This window comes from Sceloporus occidentalis, unplaced genomic scaffold, assembly GCF_023333645.1.
Source record: "Sceloporus occidentalis isolate IW3139 unplaced genomic scaffold, rSceOcc1.0.p SCAF_188, whole genome shotgun sequence".
NCBI lineage: Eukaryota > Metazoa > Chordata > Lepidosauria > Squamata > Phrynosomatidae > Sceloporus > Sceloporus occidentalis.
The window spans coordinates 946,698-966,439 of NW_028317168.1; the positions used below are offsets into that span (position 1 = coordinate 946,698).

The 19,742-nt window shown below is 41.1% G+C and overlaps 1 protein-coding gene across 3 annotated transcripts in view; it reads left to right on the forward strand.

Annotated features, from left to right (window-relative positions):
* Window positions 1–391: 391 nt before the first annotated feature.
* Window positions 392–19,742, forward strand: part of LOC149278460 (alpha-(1,6)-fucosyltransferase) — a 56,192-nt gene continuing 36,841 nt past the window's right edge. Inside the window, exons 1-2 of one of the 3 annotated variants that reach the window (XM_089501925.1) lie at window positions 392–594; window positions 12,562–12,680. In XM_089501925.1, the coding sequence (XP_089358051.1) occupies window positions 392–594; window positions 12,562–12,680 (322 nt within the window). The remainder of the gene's footprint in view (window positions 595–12,561; window positions 12,681–19,742) is intronic. The other 2 variants (XM_089501927.1, XM_089501928.1) reach the window with 2 other exon arrangements.

Sequence of the window (19,742 nt, forward strand, 5' to 3'; positions counted from 1 at the left end):
AATGAGCCTTAAATCTATTATTATTATATTAACTCCAATAACTAAAGAATGTTTGTGCTGATTTTTATGCTACAAAGTGCATTGTAATCTGTGCATATAAACTCCAATACGTACCGGTATTTAACGCAGTTTGGTTGCTTGAAAATCTGTTTTAAATCAAGCTGCTTATTCTTGACCTAGTATACCATTGTTGTTTAATGAACACTTAATTTATACTTGCTTGCTTTCTTTTTCCCCAGGGTAGTGGTAAAAAACAAAACAAAATGAGTCTTGCACTTAGGAGGTGGTGAACATAGAGAATGAAAGAGGCTGGCCAGATATCTTGAAGACCACGTCAAAGGACATACAATGTTTCTTTGATGAGACAGGATATTCCTCATTAGTGCTGAAGATGCGACCATGGACAGGTTCATGGCGTTGGATAATGCTCATCCTTTTTGCCTGGGGATCATTACTGTTCTATATTGGTGGACACTTGGTACGAGATAATGATAACCCAGACCACTCCAGTAGAGAGTTGTCGAAGATATTGGCAAAACTTGAACGACTGAAACAGCAAAATGAGGACTTGAGAAGAATGGCAGAGTCTCTCAGGTACTGCTTAGCATGTTTTAGTGATGTAGTTTTAGTAAACTATTTGCAGCAAGTTTGCAGTTCTGTTTGAAAGCCAGTTCTACAAACTTTTCTTCTTTTTTCATAATAAGTGTGTTTTAATTTCCCATGAGTTTTGGTATCTGTTTAAAGTGGAATTAGTATTACCTGTGTTATTTTGTAAGCAGTATACTGTTAACAAATATGACAAAATGTTTGCTGGAAAAGACACGGCTATTCTGAAGGTTTTTGAAAATCCACATGGATGAAAATCTAAAACGCTTCTGCATTTTATCTGGTTTTACTATCTTCCAGGGGAGGGCTGGCAGCCTAAGGCCTGGGGGGCAAGTCTAGTCAAGAGGCCCATTGCGCCACCAAAGCGGCTGCAATCGACATTGAAAGCGGCCGTCGTGCGGCAGTCGCTCCACCGGCGCCTAATGAAATTAAAAAATCCGGCATGCGCCCACCGTGCTGCCCAAAAGCCGTGCCTCAGCTCGTTATCTCACCCCTTTTAAAACGTGGGACGAAGAGCTGAGGCATGGCCATTGGGCCTGACTGCCGCACAACGCAGGGTCGTACCTAGAGTATTTGGCACCTGTGGCAGATCCTGTATGTGGCAACCCCCCCCCCCCCACACACACACTTTAAAACTGCATAGTTTCTATGGTTAGGCAAACTTTGACAATGGGTACAGCATAACTGTTATCATTATATACTTAGGGATTATGCTGTACCACGCTGTACCACCGTCAATGTGTGCCTATACATTGAGCCAGACACTGACAATACTGCAGCACAACCCCTATCACTATATACTAAGCCAAACATTGATGTGGTGTAGGCCCTGTACTGAGTATATAGTAGGGATGTACCGAAATGAAAATTCTGGACCGAAACTGAAAATTCAGCATTCATTTGGCCAAAACCGAAAAAAACAAAACTTTAAAATACTTTATTAAAAGTAAAACACCAAAATTAGACAAAAAAAATCAATAACAATCTTAATATATATACATATATAATTAACCACAATCACAATCCTATCATGCCCAGGTTCTAGCATGTGCTGGCTGACTTAGCATGATAGGAGTGTGATTGCTGTTTGCAATCATACATATATGTTAATACTGTTATTGAATTTTTCTGTCCAATTTTGGTATGTAATTTACTTTTAATAAAAGTGTTGTTAACACACCACAATTGATAACAGCAATCACACTCCTATCATGCCTAGACAGCCTCCCTATACCATGCTATCCCCCCACACTTCCATGCAATCTGAAACCCTCATTCACAAACATTCATCACAAACTACAGCATAACACCCATCACTCTCACACACTTACTAATATTTTCTTACCTTTCCTCTGTCACTTTTCCTCCTCCTCTTCGTTCTTCCTCTTCTTCTTCTTCTGTGTCCCGTCCTTCCGGTGCAGAGAGCGCAGAAGATGGTGGGCGTGGCTTCAGTGTTGTGTGCCACACACAACACTGCCACACGCCACACGCATCTTTTTTGGAGGCGTGCCGACACCCCGGGCGGATTGCCCCTGAAAGGTTACGCTACCGGTACGACGGCCAGTCTTAGTTTCGAACTTTGCGGCTGCCTTGAATGTTCGTCTGCCGGCCGCCCGACTGGCCCGGATTCAGGGCGGCCTGGGGGGGCAATTGCCCCCCAGCCCAGCCTGCCCCTGCTATCTTCCCTATAGCATCATGCTCGAAACCCTTTTTTTCCTTCCCCCAGTTAGCCTTTGTATCTCCACCCTGTGGACTGATGTTTCATTTAAATAACAAGAAACTAGAAATGTTTGATGCTTCTGACAACTGTTATCTTATATTTATCTGATAAACGTATGATTTGTATACGTGTATTCTTAATGTGCCATTAACCCCTTAACGACAATTGCCGGTCCTGGCACGACACGGAAAAGCATGTGCTTTACGACAATTGACGTGCCAGGACCGGCACGTCTTTAAACGGGTGCAGAAAGCGATCTACTTTCGCTTTCTGCACCCAAAAAGCGTTGCTGAATGCCTCGACCTCGAGGCATTCAGCAACGCCGCGATCGGCACGAAGGGGCCATCTCTGGCCCCTCCACGGGGCGTCAACATCCGCCATACTTTGTATGGCGGCGGACGCCCGTTTTAAAAGCGTTTAGGAGGCGATCAACGATCGCCTCCTAAACTTAAATGGTGTCGCTGGAATGCCTCGATCAGGAGGCATCCAGCGACACCAAACACTTACCTTTCGGTGGGCTGTGACCGCTCGGGAGAGCGGTCACAGCCGCAGCTGCCGGTGATCTTCGCCATCAAGGAAGATGGCCGCCGCCCTGCAAGAGAAACAAGCTTTTAAAAGCTCGCTAGACGGTCTCCAGACCATCTAGAGAACTCTGGCTCCACTTGCAGGTTGAATACAGGTACTGCATTCACCATGCAAGTCAATGGAGCCCAGCTTTCTAATCACATTGTGATTAGTAAAAAAAAATTACAAAATAAAATAAAATTAATAATTAGAAAAAAATAGTAAAAAAACAGTAAAATGTAAAAATCATTTCCCACTGATGTCACTATCAGGGGAACCTCCAAGTTGAAAAAAAAATGTTTAAAATTTTTTTTTAAAAAACGCAACAAAATATAAAATATATATATAAAAAATATATTTTTGTGAGCAAGTCCTAAAATTAGCATATTAGCTTAAAACAATTCTCGCATGGAAAGAGTTAAAATACTGGCATATTAAATGCCCGTGGGGTGTCTACTTTTAAAAAAGGTATGATTTGATGGGGTAAATTGAATTGGCCAGGTTCAACAAGGTCCCAATTAACACCGGGGGAAGGATGGCCACACATCTAATTTCCAATTAGAAAAATGCACACGTACCAAATGTGGCCTTTTAGTTCCCCCAAAAAATGACAAATTCATGCATGTGGGGTATCACTGTACTCAGGAGATGTTGCTGAACACATATTGGGGTGTCGTGTGACAGCGGCATATACCAGGAGCTGTAAATTCATACATAAAGTAGGTGTGTGTGGGAAAAATACACACACAAAAATACTACTGCAAACTTTGAAACAATGCTGGTGGTAAAATGTGTGCATGCAAAGAGTTAAAATACCAGCATTTAAAATACCCTGGGGTGTCTAGTTTTCAAAAATATATGGTTTTGTTGGGCACACTGAAATGGCCCGGCTCAAAGATGTACCAAATAGGGCATGGGCAGTGGATCCCCAAATGCCAAAGTTCAACATTGAAAAATGCGCATGCCCCAAATGTGGCCCTTTTGCCCCCAAACAGCCAGGCAAAATCATTCATGTGGGGTATCACTGCGCTCAGGAGATGTTGCTGAACACATATTGGGGTGTTTTGTGATAGTGACATAAACGAGAACATTTTAATTCATACCTGAAGTAAAATGTGTGTGGCAAAACAAATGCAAAAAAATGACTACCACAAAGTTTGACAAAGACTGGTGGTAGATATGGTGCATGGAAAGAGTTAAAATACTAGCATTTGAAATACCCTGGGGTGTCTAGTTTTCAAAAATATATGACTTGATGGGGTAAATTGCATTGGCCGGGTTCAAAGATACCCGAAATGGCACATGGGGGGAAGAATTACCAGATTTGGAAAAAATGGCTTTGAAATAGCAAAACTCTACCTGTACTTATTGCCCCATAATGGGTAGAAAAAAGCAAAAAAACATAAAAACATTGGGTATTTCTAAACTCAGGACAAATAGTAGAATCTATTTAGCAGGTTTTTTCATTACCTTTTATAGATGAGTAAAAGATTTTTCAACTAAAAGTTAGAAACAGTCATTTTTTTCTAAGTTTTTCACCATATTTTATACTTTTTTTAGTAGTAAATAATAAGATACAATCAAAACAATGTCATCTAAAGAAAGCCCTTCTTGTCCTGAAAAAAACAATATCTAATGTGTGTGGGTTCAGTAAACGGGAAAGAAGAAAATTACAGCTAAACACGAGCAGCGCAGAAATGTTAAAAAGGCCATTGTCACGAAGGGTACAAAAAGTAAAATCAGCTTTTGTCACGAAGGGGTTAAGCAGATGTGCCGCACAACGCATATTTGTCCTGCTATATATACAGTATAAATATATATTGTGAATGAACGCCCTTTAACCCCTTAAGGACCAGGCTGTGTTTTACCTTTTGTACCATTGGGACCGAGGCTGTTTTAACACTTTTGCAGTGTTCGTGTTTAGATGTAATTTTCTCTTCACTCAGTTAGTGAACCCACACAAATTATATGTTGTTTTTGTCAGGACAAGAAGGGCTTTCTTCAGATACCATTGTTTTAATCATATTATCTAATTTCCCATAAAAAAAATAATAAAATATGATGAAAAATGTAAAAAAAACCCACATTTTCTGACTTTTACCCCAAAAATCTTTTACTCATCCAAAAAAGCTAATGAAAAAACCTACTAAATATATTCTACTATTTGTCCTGAGTTTAGAAATACCCAATGTTTTTATGTTTTTTTGCTTTTTTCTGCACGTTATGGAGCATTAAGTACAAGTAGTGTTTTGCTATTTCAAAACCATTTTTTACAAATCTGGTAATTCTTCCCCCCATGTGCCATTTCTGGTATCTTTGAAGCCGGCCAATGCAATTTACCCCATCAAATCATATATTTTTGAAAACTAGACACCCCAAGGTATTTCAAATGCTAGTATTTTAACTCTTTCCATGCACTAATTCTACCACCAGTCTTTGTCAAACTTTGTGGCAGTTATTTATTTTGTGTTTTTTATCGCTAAAATTGCTCTTCAGGTATGGATTTACAGCTCCTGGTATACATCACTTTCAAACAATATGTGTTCAGCAACATCTCCCGAGTACAGTCATACCCCCCATGCATGGGTTTGTCGGGTTGTTTGGGAGGTAAAACGCCACATTTAGGAAGTGCACATTTTTTAACTTGGAACTTTTACATCTGGTCATTCTGCCCCCATGTCCTAATAGGACCATCTTTGAAGCCGGCTAATTCAATTTACCCCATCAAACCATATATTTTTGAAAACTAGACACCCCAAGGTATTTCAAATGCTAGTATTTTAACCCTTTCCATGCATGAGATTCTACCACCAGCCTTTGCCACACTTTGTGTTAGTATTTTTTTGGTATTTTTTTTTTACACAAATTGTACTTTGGGTATACATTTATAGCTCCAGGTATACATCAAACAACACCCTAATATGTGTTCAACAACATCTCTCGAGTACAGTGATACCACCCATGCATGGGTTTCACTGCTGTTTGGGGTTAAAAGGCCACATTTGGGAAGTGCGCTTTTTTTCCCTATTTTGGTCAGTCTGTGCCTATGCCCTATCTTTGAGCCTGGCCACTATAATTTACCTCATAAAACCATATATTTTTGAAAACTAGACACCCCAAGGTACTTAAAATGGTAGTATTTAACCCTTTCCATGCATCAGATTCTACCACCAGCCTTTGCCACACTTTGTGGTAGTATTTTTTTTTTTTTTTTCCACACAAATTGTACTTTGGGTATAAATTTATAGCTCCAGGTATACGTCACTATCAAACAACACCCTAATATGTGTTCAGGAACATCTCCCGAGTTCAGTCATACCCCACATGTATGGGTTTGTCTGGTGTTTGGGGTTAAAATGCCACATTTTGGAAGTGCGCTTTTTTCCCCCCATTTCGGTCAGTCTGTGCCTATGCCCTATCTTTGAGCCCGGCCACTCCAATTTACCCCATCAAACCATTCATTTTTTTAAATTAGACACCCCTTGGGTATTTGAAATGCTTTTATTTAAATTTTTCCACGTCAGGATTTTTGGGAAGATACAGCGCTAATTTTAGCACTTGCTCATAATAATAAACTTTATTTTTGTATTTTATTTATTTTACTCTTTTTGGACTTTTTTTTTGACATTTTGCTTGAACTGGATAGTTCCTCTAAAGTATAATAATTTTTAAATGTTACCATGTTTTTTTAAGCTTTTTCTTTTTTTCCTTTTTTTTTTTTTTTAAATATTTTACTAATCACATAGTGATTAGAAAGCTGGGCTCCATTGACTTGTATGGTTGAATGCAGTACCTGTATTCAACCTGCAAGTGGAGCCAGAGTTCTCTAGAGGGTCTGGAGACCGTCTAGCGAACTTTTTTCAACTTTATTATTTTTTTTTCCCGGGCCGCCGCCATCTTGCGGATGGCGAAGACTGTGTGCAGCTGGGGTAAGTATTTGGTGTCGCTGGATGCCTCCTGATTGAGGCATTCCAGCGACACCATTGAAGTTTAGGAGGTGATCGTTGATCGCCTCCTAAACGCTTTTAAAACGGGCGTCCGCCGCCATACAATGTATGGCGGATGTTGACGCCCCGGGGAGGGGCCAGAGATGGCCCATCATGCCGATCTCAGTGTTGCTGAATGCCTCAACATCGAGGCATTACAGCAACACCGTTTAAGCTTAGAAAGTGATCGTTGATCACTTTCTAAGCTTGTTTAAGTCTGATGACGTGTCAGGCACGTCATAGGTCGTTAAGTGACCGTTTTGCATGACGTGCCTGACCCGGCAATGGACGTTAAGGGGTTAAAGAAATTTGTCAGAGATCATTAACAACCACTTGTCTTCTAGGATAAAATAAAAGCCAATTCCAGATACGGCTAAAATTGAAGTTTGTATTTTCTTCAAAACAGAAGAAAAAGAAATATACAATGTAAACAAAATAAATCCTTGTTCCTCTGAGCGCTAAGTAAACACAAGCTTTTTCTCTCTAGGTTGGGGTGGCTTCCCCACCAAATACTGCAACCAAACAAAATAAAACCAGCAAGTTTTTTTGCCCAGCAGCTTTCTTGGCTGGGGTAAGAAGGGGACTGAATTGCACCAACCTGGTCCTTTTCTAAAGCCTCCTAATTAGGCTAGGTGAACTATACTTGGTCACCTGTAAATCCTGGTCTAGATTTTATAAGGCTGTTGGAGAACCAGCCCACTTTACTCTTTTGGATACTCCACCCCAGCGACCCATAACACCATTTATTAGTCTCATACTTATATTTTATTTATCATGCTAATCTTTCCCCGGGGCTTAAATTTTACTTGTAAGGGCAAACAAAATTAGCCAAAGTATCCACTACTGTACCAGACTTTGTCACAATATATAGTGCCCACCACTAATATTGGCACCCTTGGTAAATATGGGCGAAGAACGCTGTGAAAATTTGTCTTTGTTTTTAAACCTATGGATCTTTTCTTCAAAGAATACACAGAACTACTCTGCTTTCATCAGGGCCATCTTTAATGTGGGCCAAAAGCTGTGGCTACCCTGGACCCAGTCATGACTGGGGGAGCCCATAGCAGCTGCCCTTTGAGCCCACAGCGACCGCGGTCGCAGGGGTTGCAATTGCGACCGGGCCCACAACTCTCTTGTACCGCCAGGAAAAGCAGAGACACAGCATGTCACATTACATTACGCAACTGCTGCGTTCCTGGTTCCCCTTGGAAATTTATGTGCACGCTGTGTGCGTGCAACGTAGAAGTAAGCTGCCGACACGTATGGAAGTGTGAGACCGCAACAGACAAATCAGCAGTGCGAACTGCATAATACTGTGCTCCTCTGCCCTGTGTCTGTAGGTGGAGGGAAGACTGCATTAACTCTGTCTTCGCCTGATCTGTACAATCGGTGTGGCAAGTACTTTCCTTTTTTTTGTGGGGATTTTTTTGGGTGTTAGGGTGGAGGGTGTGATTGTATGCTGTGGGGCGTGGAGGCCACAGCAAATGCTTGTCCAATCAATATTAAAGAGGGCCCTGGCTGTCATGGATATCAAACAGTTTCAAACACAACACAGGATTTATCCCCCAAATATTGTTAAATATATGTGTGGCACAATTATTGGCATCCCTGAATTCATAAGAGAAAATATATTTGAAGTATATTCCCATTGATATGTCACATATTTTACTACACCTGGGTGACTGAAAACAGGAAATTATTCAACCATGACTAGAAATATTAGTTAACACATAGGCCAAGTTATCTTAGTCATTCGTCACAATGAAAGACAAAGAAATACTGTACATCTGTGATGTATGGGGAAAAAAGGTTGTTGAGCTTCACAAAATGGAAAGTGGCTATAAGAAAATGGCAAAAGCATAAAAAAATCCAATTTCCACCATGAGGGCAATAATGAGAGAAGTTCCAGTCAGCTGGAAATGTTATGAATGTGTGTTTCAAAGCACCGTGAAGAGGATGGTTCAAGTGGCCAAAATATCTCTAAGGATCACTGCTGGAGAATTGCAGAAGTAAGTTGTGTCTGGGGCAGAAAGCATCCAAGTTTTGCCTTGCAGGGTCAGGTTCTATGGTTAGATGAAACTCTCTCTCTCACACATAGTGCTGGGAGCTGACTCTTACTGCATCCACCATGGAGGAAAAAAAAGAACAGGAGGATTTCCTGTTTGGCATTATATTATTTACCCTTCATTTGACATCACATCCTGTTTCCAGTGTATTGATGCTTCACTTCCTTTAAGTACGCAAGGATTCTAAGCCCACCTAAACCTATTTGCTTTGTTTATGGAGATCACGAAGACAAGACAAATTACCACACTATGATCCAAAACTTACATCAAAATCAACATAAAATGTTTTACAGATCACGAAATCAAGGTCCTACCATGGCCATCCAAGCCCCCTGACTTGAAAAACATAGAAAACTTGTGGGGTGAACTGAAGAGGAGAGTCCACCAGGATCAAATTTGAAGGATCTGGAGAGATTCTGTAAGGAGGAATGGTGTCAGATCCCTTGCCATGTATTCTCCAACCTCATCCCGCATTATAAGAGAAGACTCAGAGCGGTTATCTTGGCAAAAGGGAGGTAGCGCAAAGTATTCATTGAAAAGGGTGCCAATAATTGTGCCACACGTATATTTCACTTTTAGCGAAACCTGTGTTGTGTTTGATATCCATGCGAACACAGTATTTTTTGAAGAAGAAAAAAAAAGATGAAATGTTAAACAACAAAGACAATTTTTCACAGCTGCCTTTGCTCCTATTTACCTAGGGTGCCAATATTAATGGAGGGAACTGTAAATCTATGACCTATCGCCTATCAGTGTGTGTATAAGAATATTGTGAAGGTAATTGTGTAGCTCTTTCCATCACGATCTGTCACTGAAGAAGGTGGGATGAAACTCTGGCCACAATCTCTTACAATCACTTAAGGGGACACATTCATCATGCTGACTGGTTAGAAGTATACCAGCACAGAAAATATAGCTAATGGTCAGGTAAAGGGGCAAATCCTCTTTTTTCCCGCTACCCATGCTAGGCATACAAAGGACTGCATGTCAGGGTGAGTTTTTACCTGTGTAGGAAATAACATGACCACAAGTAAATGCAATATATTTGATTTTGTTTTTGCTAAATCTTAATGAGAAACAGTCAGATAATTTAGGCATGCAAATCTAAACAATATAAATAAATAGTCCTAGTCCAAGACACAACAGTTGCAGTTATTTTTAAAATATTGATTTCAAATACCTGCATTTATAGTATTGTCCTCTGTGTAATTATTATATTTTCCCCTAAAAGTAGGTTACTTTGGATTAAACAAATTTATTAATCAATCATACATATCATCTGCTTATAGCACTATACTATATACACCGTATATTTTCTGGTTATATTCCTTTTTCCTTTGACATTTGAATGCAAAGGGTGCTGTACCATAGCTTGATACCTGTGCAGCAAAGTAAAACCAAAAAAAAATCAAGGTACACCCTGAAGCCTAACATTTTTGGAGTGAACTGAATGCATGTAGCTATTGAATGGCTCATCTAAGAATGTGAATTATTTCTAAATGCTATATATAGTGTCAAATCTCTGACAGTTAACAGAGCCTCTATGACGGGGCTTGACAAATTTGTTTTGAATCTAGGAGCCAGCTAAAAAAGTTAGGAGTCAGGATTTTTTTTTTTAAACTAACAAAGTTTTATTTTCAACGACAAAAATAACAGATCTTAAAATTTTCTATATAATATATTAGTGTTTTTCACTTGGCTTTTTGTGACCATGAACATGCCTTGTATTTGTCATTGTATTTGTCACTGCGTTGTCATTAACTCCCCTTTCATATTTTTGCCCCTTGTGTATTAATGCCCCAACCAGCCCCCCTTTAGTATTGATTAATGTGCTCTGCCTCACAACCTTGTGTATTGCCCTCCTTTGCTCGTTTATGCCACCACACCCATGTGCGTTGATTTATGTGTTGTCCCCACCCCATTTATAGTAGTTAATGTGATGCCCCCCTTTAGTATTATTTTATGTGATGCCCAACCACCTTTTTTTCTATTGATGCCCCCATTGCCATGTGTATTAGCCCCAGCCACACCCAAACCCTTTTTTATATTGTTTTGCAATTTTAAAACCCAGCCATCCCCCTTTTGTATAATTTAAGTTTTAATGATGTCCCAAGGGAATTCCCCTCCTCTCCCTTAAAAATAGGTCCACTTTCCTCGAACCCCTAACTATTTTTTTAAATACTTACATTTTCGCTTTTCTTTTTTCCTCCCACTCCGCCGACGTGACGTTCCTCTCCCTGTCACGAGGAACTCTTCTGTGAGCCCCGCCGCTTTGAGGGTCACGTCTTGAAAGTGGCGGGATGAAGAGCCTCACTGAGAGTCGGGAAGAAGCGCCTAACTGACGTGAGGTGATAAGACCGCTGTGTGTGGACGCCGGACCCTTTAATTTGATTAGGCGGCCGGCTTGCACACACCGTGCTGCACCGTGAGCAGGGCCAGTCCGGCCCTGCTCACGCGGGCTGCACATTGAAGTCCGCCAGGCCGCACGTTGGACGCCCCTGACCTAGGCACCACGACAAAATTCTCAGTCGCCATGGCGACCTGGCGCCTGGTATTTGTCGAGCCCTGCTCTATGACATAGGTAAGATTTCCCTTGTAATCAGCCCATTTTGTAGCTAGAGACCTGCCACCCTTGACCTAGTTGGCCTAGGTCAGGATATGTCACTAACCAGCAAGCAGGGAGGTCACAGTAAAAAGAGAGAGAAACATAGCTTGTGTGGTAAAGTGTATGGGAAAGTGGTGGATGGGGTGTATCTCACCTGGTTTTCTCAGCCAGGCACGGTAGCAGAAGTCCAGGAGGATCCATGCTGCTTTAGCAGAGCGTAGTCTGTTAGGGCTCTTTTGTTTAAAGTTACATGGGCTGGATTTCTTGGACTGGAGGACAGGTTGGAAGTGGGAGAGCTCCAGTCCACACCCCTAGTCCACTACGGGTTTTCCTTACTCCCAGGGGTCCTCAGGCGAGGCTTCCTATGCTTATTACTGGGGAGGAAGCCTTAAAAGAGAGGGCTGTTTGCAGGGTGTAGGAGAGACTGAGTCAAGGAGCAGCTACAGCCAGCGCTGCAGCTCACCAGGTATGAACCTTTCCCTATGGACAACTTATTTTGCTTGGTGCCAGACCATAGGCTTATAGTGGGATAGTGAGGTATCCTGATGTTTAGTTAGAGCCGGACAGGTTTAGAGTTTGTTTTGTTTGCAAGGTGCTCTGTACCTAAATCATTTAAATAAACACCCTCTTGAACTTTTGAAACCTGCTGCCCGTGTGAATACTGTCATTGCCGCCCCATGTGTGAGCTGTTCCCTACACTTGGCTCTCCAAAACATAAAGAAATCCATGCATATAAGGTTTTGCTGTACTTAGGGAAGGTTGCTGAACATAAAAAGGCTTTTTTGTAGTGGCACATATATTGTGGAAGAAATCCTAAACAAAAGTAAGATCTCCCATCCCCCCCCCCCACAGTTTTGCTACCTTATTATATATTATCGGGCTCAAATCTTGTTTCATGTGTCAGTGGTTTCAAATGAAAACCCTGTTTGCCATAAAAATACATGCACTATAAATAAGAAGTTGTTGAAATAATGCAACTTACAAGAAGATATTATTTATTTACTTTTATAATAGGATACCAGAAGGTCCTATTGAACAGGGAGCTGCAGCGGGGAGGATACGGGCATTAGAGGAACAGCTGTTAAAGGCCAAAGAACAGATAGAGATGTACAAGCAGCAGTCCAGCAGTGTTGGTAAGTTGTGACTGGTCCCATAACCCTACCAAGACCCTTTTGTGTATTAAGGTTTCCTCACTGTCTTTTGACTAATCACAAATCCTTGGTTGCTTTTGACTTCCCAGGAAAACAAATCCCTTTGCATCTCATCTGTCAGTGTTTTGTTGTTTTGTTTTATAGTTATATACCGATATTAACGCATAAGGCACATACATGGTGTTATAGCATTTATAGGTACACCCTTCTATTTCCAAAGGCATTTTACCTTTTGCAGTATTAGGGGAGTAAGAATAACTGAGATTGTACAGTGCAGTAGCTAAGCAGACCTTATGAATGATGTACAATAGGTATGAATACACTAGTAAAGAGGGTTACTAATACAGTCGGTATACAAAATTAACAACAATAATATGGACAAATGTTAACACATGCCAGCACAATAGGAAAGAGTTACAGAAATTGAGGAAGCTATAAATAGTTTGAAAGTAGGGAAAGCACCAGGTCCGGATGGATTTTCAGCATTATTTTATAAAATCTTGAGTACGGAGCTATCACAGATTTTTAAACGACTCTTTGAAGAAATAGGAGAAACAGGTATATTTCCAACTGAAATGTTGGAAGCAATAATAACTCCAATATCAAAACCAGGGAAAGATACAGCAATAGTGACAAACTATAGACCAATTTCCCTCATAAATGTAGATATAAAAATTTTCTCCAAAATATTAGCTCAGAGACTTAAATTAGTTATACCAGACCTTATCCATCCGGATCAAACAGGTTTTATTTTGGGTAGATCGGGAGAAGACAACACCCATAGACTCTTCAATATACTAGAGGAAGTCCATAGTAAGAATATTCCTCAGCTTTTCTAGCATTAGATGCAGAAAAAGCTTTTGACAGAGTCAATTGGAAATTTATGAAAGCAACTTTTCAAATGTTTGGATTAAATGAAAGATTTTTAAGATACATTATGGCACTATATTCATCTCCTACGGCTAAAATAAAAGGACTTGCTTTTGAATCTAAATATTTTACAATTCGAAATGGCACCTGCCAAGGTCCACCTCCGCAGCAGCCGCCACGAGGGAGAGGGAGACCTCCCTCCACCGCAAGGCCGCTTCCACGGCCTTCCTCTGAAGTGCCGGGCAGGAGAGGCAGACCTCCTGGTACACGGCGTCCTGCTGCTGCGCGCGCGTCCTCTAGTGGCGAATTCGCATACTGCGGGAATTTATGAAGGGAGATTACGCCATCCACAAGATGGCCGCGATTCACAGACACCGGAATTGATGTCATGAGGGGCTGATGGGAGATTCAGACTTCCTCTGCGGTTCTCCATTTAAACCCCTCAGACCAGTTTCACCTTGCCTTCTGATGGTCGTCTATGCCTTGTGCTACCACCCAGATAGCGTTTACCTTCTTGATTCCTGTGTTTGACCTCGGCTTGCCTGACTACGTTGTTATCCTGTATCCTGACCTCGGCTTGTTTATCGTTTATCCTGATCTCCTTAATCCTGACCTCGGCTACGTATACCGGCTATCCTGTTCTCCGGAATCCTGACCTCGGCTTGTCTGAACCGTTCTGTCCTGGAGTCCTACCTGACCACAGTGTCTCCAAACTACTTGTGCGTGACAGTTATAATAAAATCCGGTCCAGTTGGAACTCATATGCGATTGGGATCTCTTAAGTGAGTTCAACCCTAATCTACTACGCCAGTGATACAAATTCCCCTTTAAAACCTAAAGTTTAATTCCATCAGGATTAGTTACCATAGAGCACTGTTTATTTGTTTTTGTTTTTGATCTATGTCAGCTACTAACAACGATTTTTGTTTGCTGTCTACGTTAAATCTGACTTATATATCGTTTTGTATAATATGGCTATTTGTGTGCTATATTTTCTTTTTTAAATAATTTAATAAAGAACAATTAAAAAAAAAAAAAAAGGAAAGAGTTCCCCTCTAATGTGAGATTCCAATTTGGTAAATTAGAACATAGACTGCACTATCGCTTCCATTACATATGACAGCTAAAGTATGGTCTCGTTGAAGAATAATGCTAATAAGAATTAACTTTCATTATCCTGACACTTATTATCCTGGGAGATACAAAATCTACATGCTATGTATCCTATCTTTAGCCACAAAATAGCCCTCACCAATATGAGGGCAAAGTGTAAAAGGAGCTTCACGTGTCTGCTGGATACAATGTATCTCAATTTAACAGTGTATTGACTAAAGAGCCGGTCCCATCGGAATGAACAATTCACTGGAAAGAATTGTAAATAAACCATGGTGGTAATTTTAATGGCAATCATAACACCAACCGGTTTTGCCGTTCATACGCCATCTTCAAGGTGATGCGTAAACATACATGACTGAACTAGGTAGTTTATATTTACTTCCCACAGGGTTAATTAACCCAAAAAAAGGGTGTGTTACAATTAAAGTGACATGCACATAAATTCAATTTGTAGGTAAAAACAATCTGATAGCGATTGAAAATGTACAAAAATGTACAAAAATACAATACCCCATTCTACAAAACCACTGACCATTTTTTTTTCTCTGTTTAAGCCTGCAGAATAATTTTCCTTCTGTAGTGCTCTCAATTTGCAAATCCAAAAATATTTTTCCCTCTGCTCTGTGAAGAGGATGATTCAAGTGGCTAAGAAATTGCCAAGGATCACAGCTGGAGAATTGCAGAACTCAGTAGCATCTTGGGGTCTCCAAAACTACAATCTGACGTCGCCTACGCCACCATAGGTTGTTTGGAAGGGTTTCAAGGCAAAAGCCTCTACTCTCATCCAAAAACAAACTTAATGGAACTTTAAACAGGTTCAGGTTCTATGGTTATAGCTCAAAAGTGTAACATGCAAGGAGATTTCTAAAAGTGCATGTTCTACTTTTAGGCCCATACTTTTTGCCTCAAACTTTGTAAGATTGGTTGTGAAATAGCTGCATGAGAAGTACAGAAAAAAATACACTGGGTTATCTACATTTTAGAAGCATATCATTTGAACGAAAGAGCCCCAAATGTGACATGGACCTATTAAAGCAGGGATGCACAAATCCTGTCATTGATTGCTGCAAACAGAATACAGTGGGGTTTCCCTAAAGGGAGAGGTTGTTGGGCTAGTGCTGGGGCTAGGTGACAGTAAGTACAATTGTGGCCAAAATTTTTGAAAATTAGACAAGTATTGGTCTTCACAAAGTTTGCTGTTTCAGTGTTCTTAGATATTTTTGTCAGATGTTACTATGGTATACTGAATTATAATTACAAGCAATTCATAAGTGTCAAAGGCTTTTTTGACAATTACATTAGGTTTATGCAATATTTGCAGTGTTGACCCTTCTTTTCAAGACCTCTGCAATTCCGCCCTGCCATGCTGCCAATTAACTTCTGGGCCACTTCGTGACTGATGGCAGCCCATTCTTGCATAATCAGTGTTTGGAGTTTGGGTTTTTGTTTGTCCACCGACCTCTTGAGGATTGACCACAAGTTCTCACTTAGTTATCACTTTTGCCTTATGGCAAGGTGCTCCATCATGCTGGAAAAGGCATTGTTTGTCTCCAAACTGTTCTTGGATGGTAAGGAGCAGCTGCTTTTGAAGGAAGTGTTGGTGCCACTCTTTATTCATGCGTGTGTTTTTAGGCAAAATTGTGAGTGAGCCCCACTCCCTTGGCTGAGAAGCAGCCCCACACATGAATGGTCTCAGGATGATTTACTGTTGGCATGACACAGGACTGATGGTACTACTCACCTTGTCTGACCAGTATCCGGATAAGCTTTTTTCTGGATGCCCCAAACAATCGGAAAGGGGATTCATCAGAGAAAATGACTTTACCCCAGTCCTCAGCAGTCTAATCCCTGTACCTTTTGCAGAATATCAGTCTGTCCCTGATGTTTTTCCTGGAGAGAAGTGGCTTCTTTGCTTCCCTTCTTGACACCATGCCATTCTCCAAAAGTCTTCTTCTCACTTACACCTGCTTGCTGCCACTCCTGTGGAAGCTCTGCACTGGTGGCGCCCCGATCCCGCAGCTGAATCAACTTTAGGAGAAGTCCTGGCACTTGCTGGACTTTCTTTGGCGCCCTGACACATTCTTCACAACAATTGAATCTCTCTCCTTGAAGGTCTTGATGATTCGATAAATAGTTGATTTAGGTGCAATCTTACTAGCAGCACATTGCCTGTGAAGCTCTTTTTGTGCAAAGCAATGAGGACAAACAATTTATTTCAAGCACCACCCTCCTTTTAAAGCTTCCAGTCTGTTATTCTAACTCAGTCAGCGTAACAGAGTGATCGCCAGCCTTGTCCACGTCACCACTCTCACCCGTGTTAACAAGATAATCACTGACATGATGTCAGCTGGTCCTTCTGGGGCAGGGCTGAAATAGAGTGGAAAAGTTTTTTTGGGGATTAAGTTAATTTTCATGGCAAAGAAGGACTTTGCAATTGATTGCAATTCATCTGGTCACTCTTCATAACATTCTGAAGGTTTATGCAAATTATCATATTTTAAACTGAGGCAGCAGACTTTGTGAAAATTTAATATTTGTGTTATTCTCAAAACTTTTGGCCAGAAGTGTGTTACCTATCAGGAGATGTGTTTAGATAAACGCACCTCCTCCACAGCAAATAGCTGGGGGTGGTGCAAGGAGGCAAATGCATCAACTCCTCCATGCCTTTTGTAAGGGGACACCATCTAAATGTAAAGGGACCGCTCATATGCATTAAAGATGATATAATGGCCGGAGGTGACCAATTATATAAGTTAAGGTCCAGTTTCAAATCTTTTTGTAATCAAATTTCAGTAGTTCATACCCCGATCAGAATGTCTCAATTGCAGAATACCTTTCAAGGGCAGACTGCACTTCATGCAGTAGATTCCATCCAAGCACATGGCAAAGGTATGGCATGAAGTTGTACAAACTTTGTGAGAGCAATAACGTATATACTGTCTCCTTCAGAGTATATAGTGAAGGACAGTCACCTAGATTCACCAGACTGCCCAGAATCAATTGGCACTAGTGAGAAAATATTGTGGGACCGCTTTTTGCCCTTTTTGAGGGTGCATAATTATTATAGAAGCTCAGAATTTATATATATATATATATATATATATTTATTTATTTTTTTATTGATTATAAAATGAGTTTTTGTTTTTTTTTTTATATATAAAATGCTCTGAAAAATACCCCTCATCATATAATCCGTTTAGTCTGACTCACAGCAGCACTTCCTACTTACCAGTCCCTCCCTGTAATCACTGTGACAACTGGCCCCGCCCCTTCCTTCTCCCAGAACCACATGGCTGTGACACTCATCTAACTGTAAGTATGAAATTAATATTTGGGCTGCTGAAAGTTAGGGGAGGTGGGGGTTAATTTAGGGGCAGCTGTGGTTAATGGAGTGTTGAGGGTTAATTTGGGGCAGTTGTGAATGGAGTGTTTAGGGTTAATTTGGGGCAGTTGTGAATGGAGTGTTTAGGGTTAATTGAGGGGCAGTCGTGGTTGATGGGGTCTTTAGGGTTAATTTAGGGGATGCTGTGGTTGATGGGATCTTTAGGGTTAATTTAGGGGATGCTGTTGTTAATGTGGTGTTTAGGGTTAATTTAGGGGCAGTTGTGGTTGATGGGGTGTTTAGGGTTAATTTAGGGTAGTTGTGGTTGATGGGGTGTTTAGGGTTAATTTAATGATGAGGACTGAGGGTTAATTTAATAAAGTTAACTTAAGGTGCAGTTAGAGGTAAAGGGGAGCAAAGTAAAGGGAATCTAAATCCTGGGGGCAGTGAAGATTAACCCAGTCCTTATTTATAAAAGTATTGTGTCAGTGTGATGCGAATGGGTCTGTGACTCTAGGAGGGCACTATGAGATATCGGGGGGGGGGGGGTATAAGGCATATCTGGGGAGGACGGAGTGACAGATCTGGGGGTATAAGGCATATGTGGCGAGGGCAGTGTGGCATGTCTAGGGAGGACGGAGTGGTGTATCAGGGTGTATAAGGCATATCTGGGGGTAGAGTGGAGTGGCATATCTGGGGGAAGAGTGGAGTGGCATATGTGGGCAGGGCAGCGCGCCATGTCTGGGAGGCAGTGTGGCATGTCTTGGGAGGACGGAGTGTTGTATCAGGGGTTATAAGGCATGTCAGGGGCCACAGTGGCATATGTGGGGATGGAGTGGCATATGTGGGGGTAGAGTGGAGTGGCATCTGGGAGGCAGCATGGCATGTCTGGGAGGCAGCGTGGCAAACTCAAATGTGCATAAATGGGGGGGCTGGTTGGGAAATAAAGACAAGAAATGCATTTTATCAAAGCTTTTTTTATTCTGCTGTTTGTATTTAACATCATTTGTTTACTAAATTATTTTAAATAAATGAAAAATATACATTCAGTTTTTTTATCCGATTAATGGAAAAAATAATCGGCCAACTAATCGATTATGAAAATAATCGTTAGTTGCAGCCCTACACAATATTTCTCAAACTAGGTTTTAATACCTAAAAAAGATTTACTAGTCAATATTAATTTACATGTAACTAAAAAATGCATTTCTTGTTTTTATTTCCTTGCCCCCCCAGTTATGCAAACCTAATCCCAGGCTTGCCACTCTGTCCCACAGATATGCCTTATACCCCCAGATATGCCGTATATACTCCAAATATACCACTCTGCCCCACAGATATGCCTTATACCTCCCTATATGCCACTCTGACCCCAGAAATGCCTTAGACCCCCATATATATGCCACTCTGTCCCCCATATATATGCCACTCTGTTTCCCAGATATGCCTTATGACCTCCAGATATACCACTCCCCCCAGACTATATACTATATACCATATACCCCTATATGCCTTAAACCCCTATATGCCACTCTGCCCTCAGATATATCTTATGACCCCCCCAATATGCATTATACCCCCAATATGCCACTCTGCCCACAGATATGCTTTATGACCCCCAGATATGCCACCCCCCCCCCCCCAGACTTACCAATGCATCCCCAGACTTGTCCCCTGTGCTACAGACTCCCTGGTGTCTAATGGGGGCAGCCGGTGAATGTCTGTGCGATGCGCGC